At 38.1% G+C, this 19066-nt stretch overlaps 1 protein-coding gene across 1 annotated transcript in view; it reads left to right on the top strand.

Moving 5' to 3' along the window:
- Positions 1 to 19066, top strand: part of MGAM2 (maltase-glucoamylase 2 (putative)) — an 83712-nt gene that overhangs the window by 8973 nt on the left and 55673 nt on the right. Inside the window, exons 3-13 of the mRNA XM_072762843.1 lie at positions 3522 to 3645; positions 3746 to 3855; positions 4404 to 4558; positions 5402 to 5573; positions 8112 to 8211; positions 8970 to 9082; positions 10228 to 10353; positions 12568 to 12699; positions 12793 to 12891; positions 15636 to 15749; positions 16670 to 16754. Of these exons, the coding sequence (XP_072618944.1) occupies positions 3522 to 3645; positions 3746 to 3855; positions 4404 to 4558; positions 5402 to 5573; positions 8112 to 8211; positions 8970 to 9082; positions 10228 to 10353; positions 12568 to 12699; positions 12793 to 12891; positions 15636 to 15749; positions 16670 to 16754 (1330 nt within the window). The remainder of the gene's footprint in view (positions 1 to 3521; positions 3646 to 3745; positions 3856 to 4403; positions 4559 to 5401; positions 5574 to 8111; positions 8212 to 8969; positions 9083 to 10227; positions 10354 to 12567; positions 12700 to 12792; positions 12892 to 15635; positions 15750 to 16669; positions 16755 to 19066) is intronic.

The following is a 19066-nucleotide window of genomic DNA, read 5'->3' as shown; positions in this document are numbered from 1 at the left end:
TTCTTTTAATACACTAAAATACACTAAAACTGTTTATAATACACTAAAATAGGTGTTTATAAAAACAACTATGTTTTTTAAGTGAAATTGGCTTATATATTTTTGTTTATCTTAACTTTTCCTTGTCTAGTTTGCTGCCAGAATTATTATAGTTTAATAAAATGAAACAAGAAACTATCCATCTTTTCCTAAGTTCTGAAAAAAATGTATAATATGAGAATATTCTATTCTCCAAGTCATCTAGGCAAAGTCTTTGTTTTTTGTTTGTTTGTTTGTTTAGGGAAGGTTCCTTGACTACTTATAATTTCTCATGGCAATTGGTTGTTTCAGGTTTTCTATATCTTCTTATTTTAATTATTTAATATTTTACCATTTAAAGATTCAAATTATAGTTTAAAATTCATTGGCAAATATTTGTACAAATAGTCTTCTCACAATCCATAGTTATATTAAAAATCCTATACCTCTGGAGCACCTGGCTGGCTCAGTTGGTTGTGCCTCAGACTCTTGATTTTGGCTTAGGTCATGATCTCATGACATTCTCTCTCTCTCCCTTACCTTGCTCATGTGCTCTCTCTCTCTCTCCCTCTCTCTCTCTCTCTCAAAAAGATCCTATGTATCTGTTGTCATTCATAATTTTTGTTTCTAATCTTGTTTGTCCTTCTTTATGTCAAAACAGGATTTCATAAGGTATTCATATTTCTTTGATCTTCTCAAAGAGTCTTTGTTAGATGTATTGATCTGCCAAACTAATATCAAAACATATCCTTGCACTGTAGTAATTATCAGTGTGGAATTGTAGCAGGAATTGATACATACATCATACCTATAAAATAGGAAGTTCCAAAATGCATATTCATAGCTTCATATATGTGCACTTAAATTTAGCTTGTCCTGAGCATGGCATTTCAAATCAGTGGTGGAAACAAGATCTGTTAAATTAATGGTGGTGTCTGTTTCACCTACTACACTTGCTGGCATCACTGTATCACGTGAACTTAGATGAATACCTGAAACAGAGGAGAGGCTCATTTCATGTTTTAAAATGATAACTAGATACTTGATTCTTTTACATTAATTACTGCTTTTATTCATTAATCTTCCATGTGGATTTTCTGGGTTTATTTAGTTTTTTTTTCCAGTTACTTGGGTTGTACATTGAGTTGTTCATCATGTAGAACAATACTTACTCTCTTTAATTCCCACTTCCCTAACCTGTATCCTATTTTCACCCCTTCTGGAATCTTCTAGTTGAATATTGCTATCTGACCCCATGGGGCACTTTGCCTACCCTTTCTTTCATACTTTCCGTGTCTTTGTCCTTGTGTTCTGAGGTAATCCTAAATTTGACTTAAATAAAATTTCTTCTTGTCTTGACATTGTTCTCTTTCCTTTTTGTTACTTGTCCAAATATTAATATCTTAACTTTCAATATTCTTTGTTGCTTTTTTTTTCTAATGGAAGCAACAGCTATGTGCCTCTCTATAAAGATAATAATTGTATTTATTTAAAAGATTCGCAATGTTTTCTATTAATTGTTGCCTGCAATTTGTTTCTTCTGTTTATTAAGTTTGGTGCCTATCATAGTGTTGGTTTCTTTCCTGTTTGGTGGTTGTTGACTGTCATCTTTGTATTTAATTATCTATAACTGCCTGTCCTATTTACCTTGGCTTGCTCTAGGTATTTAGGAAGGAAGGAAAGGACTGCTGGAGAGAATGTGGGTATTTGTTTGGGAGTTAGGGACACTGGCTTATTATCTAGTGTATTGCTATGCATTCTGAATCCTAACATCTTTCCTAACCCCCTTTACCCTATGAATAAATACTTCAGGATACCCACCAATTAGCCAGAACTTACAGTAGCTGTAAGGAATGTCAGATTAGGCAGCTAAATGTTCATACAGGAGCTTCCCAATTAAGGATCCAAAACTATGCCCAGGTTCTCTTCAACTTCTCCATGTTGACGTGGTCTCAACCATGCCCAGGTTCTCTTCAACTTCTCCATGTTGACGTGGTCTCCTCTTGTGTTTTAGGCTATGAATATATTTTCCCCTAGACTTGGTAAAGTCTATGTCCCATGTGTCAGTAATTTCATGCCATTTCTGCCATATTGCATTTTAGCTGGCTGTTTTTTAAATTTTTTTTTTCTTAATGATATTTCTGTCACTTCATGTAAGTTTAGTTGGATGGACAGGTGGATACCTATTTCAACAGTTTGATTCAATTTGCCATCTGTCTTATTTCTTTATTATAACAAAACAGTTTTTATACAAGTGAATCTTAAAGTTGTAGAACCTATAGAAAATACATCTCACCAAATAATAATGATTTTTTAAAGATTTTATTTATTCATTCATGAGAGACACAGAGAGAGAGAGAGAGGCAGAGACACAGGTAGAGGGCGAAGCAGGCTCCATGCAGGGAGCCCGACATGGGACTCGATCCTGGGACTCTAGGATCACGCCCTGGGCTGAAGGCAGCGCTAAACCGCTGAGCCACCGGGCTGCCCAATAATAATCATTTTTAAAAATATTGTATTTATTTATTTGACAGAGAGAGAACAAATAGGGAGAGTGGCAGAGGGAGAGGGAGAAGCACGTTCCCCACTGAGCGAGGAGCTCTTTGCAGGGCTTGATCCAGGGACCCTGGAATCATGACCTGAGCCGAAGGCAGATGCTTAACCAACTGAGCCACCCAAGTACCCCAAATAATAATAATTTAAAAAAATCCATAATCAAGCCACTCTGAGAAACCAGATATGGTTTATTTTTACCTTGTGGACATTGTGAATTTCTTTATGTCACCTTCTATCCCAGGTCTATCTTAATTTTTTTCCCATTTTCCTTTTCTTTTCTTACATTTTAGAAATGCATTTCTTTGTGCCATATTGTTAGTCATTTCCATGTCCTTTCCTCATAAGAAAGTCTAAACTGGTTGGTCTGACATCCAGCTTACTCCTGGTGTGAATATTGTATCCCCCCAACATGGTTCTCTTACTCAGTGTTCTTGGCAGAATGAACTTGTGGTTTTTATGATTCTATCATGCATTGCTGCATTCTCTACTTGGAATACTGCTCTACTGTTCACTTAGCTAACCTTTTCCTAGCACACCAGCGCTAGGAGTGGGATTACCTTTCACCTACCTGGAAACCCACCTCACCCTGCTCACAGCCTTCTAGGCCGTATGCCATGGCTGGTGTGTGTGTTCCTTCAGCCCCTGGGCACTCTCTGTCTGGTACTCCTCTCATGCTGAAATTGTCTGCATGTACTACTAGACTGTAATGGAAGTTTCCCAGAGGCAAGAACTGTGTCTTATTTATCTGTGTTATGCATTTCTTGTCAGATAGGTAATAAATGCATACTGGAGTTTGGATAAGTGTGTAATAAAAGAAGAGGAAATAAATGACTGCATGTAAATATGACCTATCTTAAAGTCTTCTTGGAATAAAGTTAGTTATAAATACACAGATAGAACTTTCTTCCTTCATTCCATATAATGCTAACTCTGTGCCATTGTTACAGGATGTCTGCCGCCAGCAACATAGGTGCTGCTGGAAGCCTGTGTCAGATATTAATGTCCCTACGTGCTTCTTCCCCAGGAATTGGGGCTACGAAGTCATTCGTAGCCAGAATAATACAAGGACAGGTGAGCACTGCCCTAATGAGGTCCCAGGGAACAACTATTTATGACTCAGATAAGCTAACTGAAAAATAAAGTCTAAAAGCTGCCTCCCCTCCAGCCCTAGAGTTTACAGCCCACTTGAGAAAGTTGTCATTCCCATCTCTGTTTGGATATGATGTCGACGAAGCCTTCTTCACAGCTGAGTATCAGACATCCAATCGTTTCCATTTTAAGGTTGGTTAAGAAGTTATCACTGAGCACATCTCTGAGGAAAGCAGGGACCTCACACTGGGTTCACATCATTCTCCTTTTAGCATGACATAGAGCTGTGCAGGCAGAAGGCACCCCTGTTCCCCTCTGCAGGATTCTCCCAATGGGATGCGTGGGTTGTTTTGAATTTTGTGGGGGACACACGATTGGGTGATTTTATTCTCACAATTCAAGAAACATGGGATTAGGAATTAGAAGCTATTGGGGCACCTGGGTGGCTCAATCAGTTGAGTATCTGACGCTTGGTTTCAGCTCCAGTCATGATCTCGGGGTCATGGGATGGAGCCTCGTATGGGACTCTGCATTTGGTGTAGAGTCTGCTTGGGATTCTCTCTCTCTCTTTCTGCCTCTGCCCCTCCTCCTGCTTTTGCTCTCTGTCTCTATCAAATAAGATAATGTTTTTTTAAAAGAGTTAGAAGCTATTTTCACTGGGTGCTAAGAGTGAAAATCCTTTGTAACTTTATAAGGAAGTGGTCTCATCACTTTTGTTTTTTCTCTTTTTCTTCTGACAGATCAATGATAGCAACAACATACATTATGAAGTCCAGCATGAAAATATTAACCTGTTTAATAGGACTAATAGAGCCATCAATTTCAACTATTACCTAGAGGTCATTCATAAACCCTTCAGCATCAAAATAATAAGGAGGAGCAACGGAAGAGTCTTGTGAGCTTTTCTTTTTTTTTTTTTTTTTTTTTTTTTCTTGTGAGCTTTTCAATACTCTTTGTATATCGTTGAGTATATAGTCTCCGTATCATTCCATCTGTCTTACTAGGGGTGGATGATGAGATATGTATGACTTGGGAAATTGTTTGAATTTCAGAAAAATGTCAAAGTTTTTACCGTAAATCACTAACACTGCTAATCTGTCGTGATTGCAGAATACAGCATGCTAAAATGTAATGTGCTGGTGTGCTAAGTTAATGCACTTGTAGTTCATGTATGTTATGAAATAGGAAATTGTATTATTTTGGATTAGCATTCACTTTGGAACTCAACTTCATTATCATTCCAAATTTTTATTTCCTGAGAAACTTGCCACAAAGAATCTAACAACAGCCTGAGCTTAAACCATAAATTATACTAGAGAAAATACAGAGATTAATATTGGTAAAACCTATGTTCAAGTTCTTGCACCAGTAAGTCACCACTGGTCTCACATCAACCTCAGTTCCCAGGTCCATAGAAAGGGAATGAGAATCGCCCCTGTTACTATATGAACTGAGATATATTCATGAAGCATCCAGAGTAGTTCCTGGCATGAAGTAGATGCCCGGCAAGTATAAAGTCCCATCTGCTCTTTTCCCCCCAATCATCCAACTTGAGTTTCTGGTGTCAAGTCTTCTCTAGAATGAAAGAATCAGAGAGACCCTAGAAAGACCTTCAAAGGTAGTATGAAAGTGAATGAGAACACCTGAAACAACTGTTCTCAAAGAGAACAGGGAGTGTAGCAGACAGTTTCCTGGCAGAGAGCTGTTTGGTGACTCTCACTCTTACCCCATCGTCCAGATTGGACACAAGCATCGGGCCCTTGCAGTTTGCCCAGCAGTACCTGCAGCTGTCCTTCCGGCTGCCCAGTGCCACTGTGTATGGGCTGGGAGAGCATGTACATCAGCAGTACCGCCACAACATGACCTGGAAGACCTGGCCCATCTTCACTCGAGATGCTGCCCCCACCGAGGTGAGCTTCCCTTCCTCTAACTTATGGTTCCCAGTGAGGAATCCCTCTCTCCTTTCCAGAAAGTGACCTAGAGTCAAGTAGCCTACGAGTTACATCCATATATTATTTTGCCCAAGTTAGATACGTTTGTGCCAGAGAATACTTCTTGAGGTTTATAAACTCACAATTAGTAATATATCAATTTTGTTTTATTTCATTTTATTATTATTTTTTATTGAGGTATAGCTGACATACAACCTTACGTTAGTTTCAAGTGGACAACATAACGATTCGATATTTCTCTATATTAGTAAATGATCACCACAATAAGTCTAGTTAACATTCGTCACCATGTTAAGGTACAGATTTTTTTTCTTTGTGATGAGAACTTTTTTAAAATTCAATTAATTAACATATAACATATTATTAGTTTTAGAGGTAGAGGTCAGTGATTCATCAGTAATAGATCAATTTTTGAAAACATCCCACTTTTAAAGGAAAATATAATTTAATGATTATATGATGGCCTAATATATATTGGAAAATCCTTCTGCAAAATAACTATATTTGCCTTTAATAATTGAGTAGTATCTTGGGGAGAGCTTCAGCAGGAACTATCCTCAGTAGAACTTTGTGAACTAAAAAAAAAAAAATACCTCTTTTGGCAGCTTTAATATTTTCCAGGTCTCTGCTAGTTGAAGTATGTTCCAGAGACAGCAGTGTTGGCATCACTTGGGCGGTTGTTAGAAATGCAGAATCGCAGGTCAAAGCCCAGACCTACTGAACCAGAATGTGCATTTTAACAAGATCTGCAAGTGAGCCTCATGCATAGTAAAGTGGGCAAAGAGCTGGTCTAGAGCAGTGCCTCTCAATTTATCTGTAGTGAAGGATCATTTCCTCGCTTTCTGTTTGCTTTTTATTTTTTTTAATCCTGGAAAAATGAAATAAAATTACTCAAAAACATAAAACATAAACTCAAATTTTAAATTGAACAGATATAAAATTATTCTTTTAAGTTGCTATAAAAGTTTCTAAGCTATTTCTCTTGTTTAATTTTTGTTTGTTTGTTTGTTTTTGGTACTTTCTTTGCTGATTTACAGCAAAGGGCGTGGGGAGGTCCTGGCCCATGGACAACCCTTTGAATAGCATTGCTTTGTAGAGCAGGTTTTGAAGTCTCCATTGTGCTGGTGATATTTCCCTGATTTGTGCAAGACATGAAGGTTGAAGTACATCGCAAGGGAGGGATGGGACTGAAGTTTTGCAATTCGTATTCCACGGGAGATGAACAAATCAAGTAGCACATTAACTGCTCCACCCACCAACATCTGATGAGATGAAGGGAGCACACTTACTGAACCAAATGAAGTAAAGCAATAGCCAGAACATTCACTAAAGTGCTTGCTCAAGGCCTCTGACAAACATGGAAGCCTAGTATCATCCTAAACTTGGCTTTCTGTAGCTGAAAAATCCTTGAATTATGTAGTCACAGATTAGTCTTGCCTATCTTCCTTCCTTCCTCCCTTCCACCCTCCCTTCTTCCTTTTTACCCTCTCCTCCCCCAACTTTTTCACTCACAGTAATACATATTATATCTTTTAATATCAGTGCTCATCACAGCCCTGTGACGGGTTCAGTATCTTCTTTAAACTTATTTACTACCTAAGTATTATATATTAATTATAGAAAAAATTAGAAAATTTTAGGCATCAAGAAGAAATACAAAAATTATCATAATAACAATCTTCTGCTAACATTTTGTTGTATGTCTTTGCAGATGTTTTCCAAATTTTAAAAATAACTAAGATACAGGGCAGCCCCGGTGGCTCAGTGGTTTAGCGCCGCCTGCAGCCCGGGGTGTGATCCTGGAGTCCCGGGATCTAGTCCCACATCGGGCTCCCTGCATGGAGCCTGCTTCTCCCTCTGCCTGTGTCTCTGCCTCTCTCTTCGCTCTCTCTGAATGGATAAATAAATAAATCTTTTAAAAAAAATAACTAAGATACAGTTTATATACTAAAATTCACCTGTTTTAAGCATACGATTCAGTGATTGTGGAGCACACTACCAACTTGCGCAGTTGTCATCATAATCTAGTTTTGGAACATTTTTGTCACCCCATTAGGATCCCTCATACATTTTTAGACATAATCCCCATTCCCACCCCAGTACCTACTTCATCTCCGGGGAATCACTAGTCTACTTTCAGTCGGGATAGATTTCATTTTTTCTGGATTATATATACATAATCATGCAATACATGGTTTCTTTTGTGTCTGTCTCTTTCACTCAGCATCACAGTTATGAGGTTTATTCGTGTGTAGCATGGATTGGTTTTTCACTTCTTATTGCTAATAGTATTCCACAGCAAGAATAGACCATATTTTGTTTATCTGTTTATCACTTGATGTTACCATTTCAGTACCTTTTTGATATAATACTAGATTACATCAAGTGTTGACCAAGTACATGGTGTACATGGGTTTTGGTTTTATTTTGGGGTAAATAAAAGCATTTTTTTAAAAACATGTACTACTACTATGTGTTATTATTTTTTCTTGACAGGGCATGATTAATCTGTATGGAGCTCATACATTCTTCCTGTGCCTTGAAGACATCAGTGGCTTCTCTTTTGGGGTTTTTCTGTTGAACAGTAATGCCATGGGTAGGAAGCATATTTTTATCTCAGCAGGAATATGCTTTTGGGATTGGCTTTTATAAAAATAACTTTTGTGTTGAGATCACTGTTGAACAGGAGGTGTATTTAACCTACAAAGCTTCTATATGGGAACCCAAACGTGGGGTAACCTGCTATAAATCTGCTGAAAGCTATTTCCATTGGAAACTTCTTTGGGGACCTCTTTTGATGCACTGTTTTCCATAATATTCTGCAGATAATAAGATGCATTGGCAGATAGGTCCCAAAGATAGCTGTAGATTTCACTATGTAAATCAGGTTGTCTGTTTGTAGGCAACAAGGCTGTGTTCTATAGCCTATTTCCCATAGCTCATCCCTTCCCCATTCCAGAATCTTCTCCCTCCAGCTTCTGGACTAACAGCATCCTAATAAGGGTTTGTTTTTATTTTTATTTATACATTATATTTAGAGTCATCTAATAAGGTTTTTAGAACCTTTCCACTACATTAAGTCACTCACAAATTCCAGACATTTGTATTGTTTCGTAGCCATATTGAAATAGAATTGGTTCTGCTTTCTCTTAAAAAAATCAATTCTTCATTAGTGTTTTACTCAATACTATGTTAAATTTCAGCAATCTAAAAAAAAAAAAAAAAGAAATGTGTAATTTTCATCTCCGGCAAAATGAGACGGAGATTGTTTTGAATAGCTCAGGTATTCATATTCTAGAGAAAAGTATATTTGCAACCACAAAATTATAAAAACTCTCATTTTAATCCTTTCAGAGGTCACCCTCCAGCCTGCTCCTGCAATCACTTACCGCACAACCGGAGGCATCCTTGACTTTTATGTATTCCTGGGAAATACTCCAGAACAAGTGATTCAGGAATACCTGGAGGTATGTGCTTTGCTTGAAGAGAGTTATAATTAAAATTTAATGAAAAGAAACTATCTAAAAGGAACTGCATTATTTATTTATTTATGAAGGGTCAGGGCAGAGGGAGAGAGAGAATCTCTATGCAGAGTGTGGAGCCTGATGCAGGGCTCGATCTCATAACCTGAGATCATGACCTGAGCTGAAATTAAGAGTCAGGTGCTAAACCAGCTAAGCCACCCAGGGGCCCCTGCGCTTTTTAATTTTTTATTCAAAATATAGAACAGGAAAGAACTTTAGATACCAGTTAGCCTAAACTTCCTGTTGTATAGATGAAAAGCTTAGATAGAGAAAGATGAATTGACTTGTTCGAGATGACATACAAAAAGGCATTTGAAATATGGTCCTGGATGCCAGTTGATTTATAATCTAATAGGAGAAGTAGGACACTGCCTAGAATAATAACAGGAAACACCTTAATAAATGCCATTAGTCAAGTGCAAAGAAACTGTATGGGAATTCAGAGGCATGAGAGAAAGTGCCCCGCTGAGGGAACTGTCACATGGGAGGACAGGAGCTTCTAGGGAATAAAGTTTAACAAGGGTTTGTGTGGGATTTTCTCAGAGTGTTGGCATGAACAACACATAGATTTGGATTTAAACATAGTCCAGTAATTCTTTGCCTACCCCGCTTGTAATGAATGCTATTGGTCCTTATTCCTTTTTCATTAGCCCATGCCACTATCTGAAATTCTATTGGGCATTTATGTATTTCCTTTCATCTTTGTGAGAGCGGGAACGATGTTCACTTTATGCTACTATATCCCATGTGCCTACATCAACCCTTACCACATTGTAAACACTCAGAAAATATTTACTGAGTGAATTAATACTTTTTTCCCCTCCCAGTTTAACACTATTATTCTACCAGTTTTTGCAAATCCCATTATTTTCTGATGTTGAGGTTGCTGGGGATGCATTTAGGTACATAGGAAACAAAAATGTGAGCTATAGAATTTTGCAAATTACCCAAGATTAGTCTTGCCTCTGACATTTTTAGATCCGGGGACTTTATAGAACGTGAAATGGAAACTGTTTTCTGTGTTAGACATGGTGCTCAAAACAATAGTTTTTTAGATGCTCAAACATGTCTGTATGTATTTTTTTCAGCTCATTGGACGACCATTCTTGCCTCCCTATTGGAGTCTTGGTTTCCAGCTCAGTCGCAGGAACTATGGTGGCATCAATGGATTGAAGGAGGTTGTGAACCGAAATCGTCTAGCTCAGATCCCTTATGTAAGTTGGACCTTCTCTCATTGTGTGTAAGGCACCATGTCCTATCTTTTAGTTTTTGAAACAAAATCAATTTATTAAGAAGAAATACAGAGAGAGATAAGTGGACAGAGATAAACAAACAGAAATTTGCGTGCTAAATTACCTATGTCATCATAGAAACAGCAGTTTATGGAATTGGATGGATATGGTTTTGAATTTTAGCTTTACTTCTTCCTAGCTCTATCAGTGTTGGGCTAGTTAAGTAGCATCTCTGAGTCTTAGTTTCTCTCTTTACAAATGAGCATGGAAGACTTCCTTTGATGGACTGGTAGTGAGGAATGCCTTACACTATGCATAGGCAGGCAGCACAGAGGATGAGCTCCATCAAAACTAGCTGTTATTTTATAAAAGAAAGCAGCATCTGGGGTGATATGGTTAACAGGAGCTGATGATTATAAATATTACCTAGAGTAAGTTTCTTATAGTGACCTTGCACACTCCTTCCAGATCTAGCAGATTCTAATTTTGAAAGCTCTCTGGTTGCAAAGTTTTTGTGATGTCCAATCTCCACTAGTAAATAGATAATTATTAAGCATATACTATTTGATAAATTCATCCAGGAGATTCATAACACCTTTAATGAACTTATCAAAATAGTTTATTTGGGGTGAGATCTTTGGAAATGTGGTTAGCGTGTGAAGGAAGAGCATGCAGGTGGGAATGACTTTGGCCTAATCTCGGGAGCTTCCAATCCCCTCTCAGGGTAGCAAGGGGAGTAGGAAGGGAAATGAGTTTTTTCCTGTGAGAACACATGTCTGCTGTTTTGTTTGGTGTTAGGGATAATTGATCACGTGTTTCATTTTAATGCTTCCAAGTCTTATACCTGCAAGCACTCAATTCCAGCAAAAATCAGGCCAAATCTCTCCATGTGGTTATTATTTTACAAGGTGCTTTCACAATCATGGTTAACTGTCATTTATTGGTATTTTGTAAATGAGATAATGGAGACACATTGCATAGTTAATAACTTTTCTAAGGTCACTAGCACTAATAAATGGCAAGATTGTAATTCAAAAATATTACATGTGGTATTGGTTTCAATGTATCGCTGAACATCTGATGGGAAGGGCTTTTCTGAGGTGCTGCTAATTCAGGAACAAATGAGCTTTTTTTCCCACGGATTGGTTCTTTCTGACCATGTGGTAGTGGAGGCACCTGAGTATTGAGCATCTGCCCAGTGTTAGAACAGTTGTGCTGCATTGGCAACAGGCCACCAGCCACATTTTCCTGTAGGCTTCTAAGACACGTGAGGAACACTTACTACGAGAGGAACACTTTCTTAGAAGACCTTCAAATGTCTTTGAAGTTGTGGCATATTGGAAAGAAAGAGCAGCTGGACTCAAAGGGCCTATCACAAAAGTCCCAGTCTACCTCACTCACCCATGCACATGACTTTGGGAAATGTCACTCAACCCCTTCACACTGCAGTCTTCTCACTAAGAATAACACCTGCTCTTCACAGATTGGTATACGAACACTAAAATAATGTATGTGTGAGACTTCAGTTAATTAAAGCTCTGCCCCTTTGTCGTTTACCTTTGTTAGTTGTTCTATCAGTTTTATAGGGCAAGAAGCCTGTTTTCTACTCTTATGATACATTCTAGCTTAATTTTTAGGGTCCAAGTTAGCACGTTCTTACAACACTACTATTGTTACTCACCCAAAGAGACATGTAAAGAGCACCTATTTCATGTCAAGCAACCGAGCTCTCAACTTGCAGGGATGAACAAGACATCATCCCTACCCTCAAGTTCCTCCCAATACCTATGACTTGCATCTGTCAAGACAAAGAGATAAAAGTGCAACCTAGGAGCACCTGCATCTTTCAGAATGGGCTTATTTATTTCTAGGAGGTAGCCAAGTCCTGGAAGTTCAAGGATCATTAAGAAATATAGCTTCAGAGACACCTCAGTGGCTCAGTCGGTTAAGCATCTACCTTCAGCTCAGGTCCTGGGATCCATCCCTGTGTTGAGCTCTGTGCCCGGCGGGAAATCTGTTTCTCTCTCTGCCTCTCCCCCTACTCACTCTTTCTTTCTCTCTCTCTCAAGTAAATGAATAGACTTAAAAAAAAAGAAATATGGCTTTAGTTTTAGTGAGCAAGAACCAGAGCTATGATACCTTCCGTCAGCACTGTGATTATTTTCTATGTTCTAACTGACTGGCACTATCTTTCAGGATGTCCAGTACTCTGACATAGACTACATGGATGGAAATAAGGATTTCACTATTGATGAAGTGGCTTTCTCTAATCTCTCAAATTTTGTCAACGAGTTACATAACCAAGGAATGAAATATGTAATCATTATGGTATGTTCAAACAAGTCTGTTGCCTCATTTTTTCCTTTCAAAGTGCAAGAGAAATTGACAAAAATAATATTTGTTATCATCTTTATTTATTAGAATCCTGGCATCTCAAATAACCCTGGCTACCAGCCCTATGTGAATGGAAGTACAAAGAGAGTATGGATCTTGGGGGACAATGGCTTTGTTCTTGGGAAGGTAATTTTGCAAGAAAGTCAATAAATTATAGTAATTTGGGGAAGCTTGTAGTTTTGTTATGAAAGGGAGTAGAAGGCAAGTTGTTGTATTATCGCTGTTTCCATGCCTTTAGAGGCTCCCTTCATTATTATTTCTAAATAATAGTAGATGTAATAGTAAAATAATTAAAATTCTCAGGGGTTTTTAAAAATTGAAATATATTTGACATATCACATTGTATAAATTTAAGGTGTACAACATGTTGATTTGATACATTTGTGTATTGCAATATGATTGTCATTGTGGCAAGAGCGCTTTGACCACGTCACATAATTATCATTTCTTTTTTGTGTTGGTGGGAAGGATTAATATCTAGATTCTAAAAAACTATCCCCTGACCTTCTCCTATATTATAGATACTTGAGAAGCAATGTATTATTAGAAGAAAACTCATTTATTCTTAAGGTCTTTCTGCCTCCAACTTCTTTCTCTTTCCTAAGACAATGCATTCAGCTACAATAATGCAGCAAGATGCTCACAGTCTAATAATGTGAAACATGTCTTGGCTAATGTATTTTTATTTTATATGATACATAAGTATCATATCTATAAAGATAGAGCCAAGTTTTTATTCAGACATTGGAGTAGGCTGATTAGAAGCCTAATTTTAGGGTGCCCTGGGTGACTCAGTGGTTGAGTGTCTGCCTTAGGTTCAGGTCGTGCCCCACGGGGTTCTGGGATCAAGTCCCACATCGGGTTCTCCTCGAGGAGCCTGCTTCTCCCTCTGCCTGTGTCTCTGCTTCTCTTTCTGTGTCTCTCATGAATAAATAAATAAAATCTTAAAAAAATAAAAAAGAAGAAGCCTATCTTCAGAATATTTTATATCAAATCATTGAGGCAGCTTTTTATTCCATTTACTTATAGGGTCAGCTCTAGCTGATGGATTATATGAGATTTACTAAAACTAATGTTTAATCTGAAAACTTTATGTGGCTGTAAGTTGTGTTGCTCCTAGGCAGTTTACTTTCCCAAACTGTCTTTTCAGGGTTATCAATGCCCCTTAATCTAATTGCTCACTTAATTCCTATCATTGACTTTGTTTACAATACTTAATTCTATTTACTTTCTTTTTCATTGAGCCTAACCTTTTATGAAACAGTAGTTTCATAAAAACTAGGAAAACAGTAGTTTCCTTCCTTCCCTAAACCAATGCTTTGCTTTTATTTTGTTTGAAGTGAATTTCTAAAATATCAGACCAATATTCATATATAAGTACAAAATCAGAGACCATGGTCACATAAACATGGTTTTGATTATCTGAAAAGCAGAGTATCCAGACCTGTGGGTCATCTCAGTAGTACTCATATTTGAGTGGTATACAATTAATAATTTGTATATAATTACAATAATTTAATTAGTTACCTCCACTGATCAATAAATAAATTATTTGATCTGAGATGTTCGCAGAGGTCATTGTCATGGGGGTGGGTGAATGGAGGATTATTATAAAGATATTTGGGGGGGGGGTGCCTGGGTAGCCTAGTGGGTTAAGCATCTGATTCTTAATTTAGGCTCAGGTCATGATCTCAGGGTCATGAGAACAAGCCCATATCGGGCTCTGGGCTGAGGGTGAAATCTGCTTAAGATTCTCTCTATCTCTCTCTGCCCCTCCTACCCCCTCCATGCACATTCTCCCTCTCTCTAAAATAAATAAATAAAATAAAAATAAAGATATTTGGTTAGAATGAGGTTTGCTGGATCTGCTCTAGATAGAGTGGTGCTGTAGGTGACTTCTTTACCACACTGCCTATTTCCTGAAGACCAAAATTACCTCTAGCTATTACTTGATGCCCTGTCACCTAAAACAAGAACCAGGATTTTAATCCAGTTAAACTGAGAATTTTAAGCTCACATCTTAGGTTTCAAGATGTCTCTGAATTTTTCTTGTATTTGTATTTACATTATATATAATGTATATGTATTTACATTATATATTTATATATTTATAATATATAATACTAATATATATTATGTATTAATAATATGCTATATAGAACACACAATATATATTCATATATATTAATTATATTGCCTGAGCATATGGTCCTTAATGTGACAACTTATACATTTGTTGGGAAAATAAATCAGAATGTAAGCACAAAAGCATATATTCTATCAATTCAGAATTTTCAATAATTTAGCTATGAGTTCTACCTTTGTGCTATTTCTGGAAAATGTTAAAAGCTACATTGATAAGACTAGATGAGGAAGAAAAGAGAGGATAAGAAATATCAGACCCAAGTAAGAAGCACAAAATCCATTTCGTCATTCAAAACAGATTGTTTCTCTACCAAAGGCAACATATTGTTTATAAACATCATTATTCAAAGCAGGTTTATATAACCTTTAATTAACACTTTAAATGAATCCAGTCATTCTCTCCTAAAATATTATCTAGTTAGATGAATGGATATTTCATAGACTGCTCTCGCAGGTGGTCTGACGTCATGAAATTTTATTTTTGTGTTTTCATAGAAAAAAGACATCTGATGGCCTGTTGTGTTTTTAATTGACTGTTTTTTCTTCTTTTCTTTTCTTTTTTTTCTTCTTTTGGTTCTATGCTTATAGTTTACTATTTAGTTTGGGGGAAAATTTTGATTCTGAAATGATAAGATGCCGGGAGCTCCTGGTGGAAAAAGCAGTAGCAGGAATGAATGTGTCTGTGGCCCTGTGGCTCACCCACTGCCTTCTTCTCTGTTCTCTAGGGGTACCCAGGATGGACAGTGTTTCCTGATTATAGTAATCCGACTTGCGTTGAGTGGTGGAGAGAGCAGTTCAGTGCATTTCATAAAATTCTCCAGTTCGATGGAGTGTGGATTGTAAGTTGTTATTCTAGGATCAAACTTCTTTTGGAAATGGATATTCTAAGATATAAGAAGGAGCTTTGACCCTGATCTGTAATAAAATCGTTTTCTTGATATAGTGGTATTTAAAATCCTTTTTTACTTAATGCTGAGCTTATATGCAGTAAAAAAGACCCCTGAAAACCCTAGATTTTTAATTCTGGCTCTGCCACCAGCTGATTATTTCTTTTTGTGATCATTTCTTTTTAGTTCCCAGGGCTTCAGCTTCTTCCTCCCTTAACTGTCTTTCAACTTAAAAATCAGTATTACTGTTTTAGGAGAGGCTATCATTGCTCCCAACATTATTTATTGCATTGATTCATTAAAATTTAAAGTTAATCAGAGCATGATTTAATGAATACTTTTTATTTTTTTAGGTGGGGATAGCAGGTGGAGATATTTCTTTGAAATTTGGAAAATTATCTCTGTTAGCAAGATTAGGCATCACCAATTTTTAATCCACTTGTAAGAGACAGATTTGATCTCAGTTACATCTTCTTGTCCTTCACTGAGTGGAATAAAAGACGGGGGGAAACTATAAAACAGAAATACTCCTCTGTCTTAGGTTCTTTCGAACAGCACTGAATCAGTAACAGCAACAATAAAATTCACATTATGCATAAGGTAAGAATCAGCCTTTGGGATGGTATCGCTTAATTAGCTCACTGAAATCAGTGTATAAAAAATAAAGTGTGCCTGACAGCATTTCGAGTTGGAGGACAGGCAAAAGATGAAACAGAGGTCAAGAAAACTTAGGAAGACTACTCAAGGTGCCAAAGTCAGTAAGAGGCCCCAGGTGTGGAGGGGGCTTTCTAGGTCAGGAAGCCTCCTCCTTCCCGGACAACCAACCCTACATTGGTAACACTTCCCGGTGTGTATCTTGTGTGTCTTTAAAGGAAATGGATGAAGTCTCCAGCTTTCCCCAAGATTCCGATCCCAAGTGTGAGCGGAACAGCCTGAACTTTCCTCCTTTCGTTCCCCGTAAGTTGTGAGAAGATGTGCTTGAGCAAGCTCAGCAGCGCTCTGCGTGCCTGAGCACAGTCTCAGGTCCCAGGGCAAGGGGCCTGTGGACACCTGTCCCCTCCGTGGCTGGAGGCCTTGCTGCGCCCCTGGGCTCTGGCCACCTGCTGGCTGCGCTCCTCCCCACCGGCCTCTTCATGGTCTCCAAACCCCTAGGCAAATGATTCTGTTTTCAACTTTTGGGGAATACCAGCATACTTTAAGGTGCAAACTACCTCAAGATGCCAAAGTCAGTAAGAGGTCCCAGGTGTGAAGGGGGCTTTCCAGTTCAGAAACTTATCTATTCCACTAAAGTAAATCTGTAATTTTGTTTATTATTTTTTTTAGCTCATTAGCCACAATTTAAAGCACCAGTGGTTCCTTTTATTTTTGAGTCTTGTTCTTAGATTTTCCAGTCCTGATTTCCAAAGTGTATATATGTGTAAAACAGTATCGAATGGATTATGCTGTGGAAACAAATGGACCCCAGCATCTCAGTGGATTAACATAATAAAAGTTTATTTTTTGCTCCTGTAATACTCCAGGGTGAGATGTGTGGCTCTCATGCAAGCAGTGGCTCAGGGATCTACTTACTTCCATTGCTTGGTTCTCCCATCCCAGGGTCATTTGTTTGCAGCTTCCGGGCTGAAGGAGAGAGACGGTAGAGGGAGTTTTATTGGCAGGCCTAGAAGTGGGGTGTATTCAGTTTGCTCGCATTTCTTTCCCCAGAATCCAATCACGTATTCTCAGTTTAACCTTGAGCGAAAATGTGAAATATAATCTTTACACTCCCAGGAAGAGAACACAGGCTTGGTGAGCATCTGGCCAGTCTCTGCCAGTTGATTCTGGTTTGTCCACTTCACTTGCACCCTGGACCACGGTTGACCTGTTTTGATAGCCCCTTTTGGTCACCGAAGGAGTGGATAACTTTTTTTAGGAGGAATCCTAGCTTCAGACAACTTAACTTCTTGCAAAATCTGTTTGCTCGTCTGTTTATTCCTTAATCTTCTCTGCTCAGGCTACGTTCCCCCCTCCCATTTTTTTTTCCATAGCGGATCAGTTTATCAAGTTTCCCTTTTAATCTCTTAAGCTTCTTCTTAGCCAAAACTAAGTTTTTGTTTTTGTTTTTCTATAGAAAATTGCAATCTCATCTCCTGTCTGCTTCTGGCAAGCACCTCACCCCCTAGCTCCCAGCATTTTGTCGACCTACCTATGACTAGCCACTACCTCATTCATAGCTGCTCCGCTTCTCACCTTTTCAAGATTGGACAGTACACGGTAGCACAATGACGACGTACATAAATTATCTTTGACCCTGGGACAACTTTAGTGTCTTTTCTTGCCACTGAAGTGGATGTGAGTCTCACTCATTCCACAAACTGAGCTGTGCCAAAAATATAAATTTCCTAATGTTTTGTCATTCAGCTTAATCTCTGATTAAGTTGGGCTGGTGGGAAAAACCCAACAAGGGTTTCATGGTTCCACTCTTTTCTGAAACTATGCTTCATATCGAGGCATATTGCAAGGCTTCCCGAAGGAGAGCTGCTATGGCCTCCAGTTGTTGGTCCGCAAGGAAAAGAGGGAAGAATGAGATTCTAGGCTACAAAGCAGAAAATGTTAAGCATTTTAGGCCTGAGGAAGGGAAAATAATAGTCATACTGTGGTGGATTCTATTCTTATTCTTATTCATGAAACCATATAAATGTCGTATCTCATTTCTTTTTTTTAATAATAAATTTATTTTTTATTGGTGTTCGATTTGCCAACATACAGAATAACACCCAGTGCTCATCCCGCCAAGTGCCCCTCTCAGTGCCCGTCACCCATTCACCCCCACCCCCCGCCCTCCTCCCCTTCCAAGTGATGAGTCTTGATCCACACTTGAGAATAACTCCAAGAGAAGGAGTAAACAATACTCAGTTTAAGACATACATATGATCAGATACAAATGTAAAATAGGAGTGAGAATGTAGAACAGTGAAAATCTTTTTTTGCTCTTAACCCCTGGACAAATCTGATCAGATATGACTATCAAACTATAATGAAAAAGACACAGTCATGAGGAGAGTATATCTACACAAGAATGCATGCTGAAGGAGAGCATTCATCCATGATGAAACACACACACTTGTAGTGCAAATATAGACTTGCACTGAGAATATATGCCATAGTAAGAACACATAATTACCAGAACATGCAGCTATGGTGAGTGCGTATCTCATTTCTTAAAAAAAAAAAAGAAAAGAAAAGAAAGGCCTAACTGGGATCGAATGCCTACCATGGAAGAGTAAGAG

This window comes from Vulpes vulpes, chromosome 7 (genome assembly GCF_048418805.1).
Source record: "Vulpes vulpes isolate BD-2025 chromosome 7, VulVul3, whole genome shotgun sequence".
In the NCBI taxonomy this organism is placed as follows: domain Eukaryota; kingdom Metazoa; phylum Chordata; class Mammalia; order Carnivora; family Canidae; genus Vulpes; species Vulpes vulpes.
This window is presented reverse-complemented; position numbering and strand designations above follow the sequence as displayed.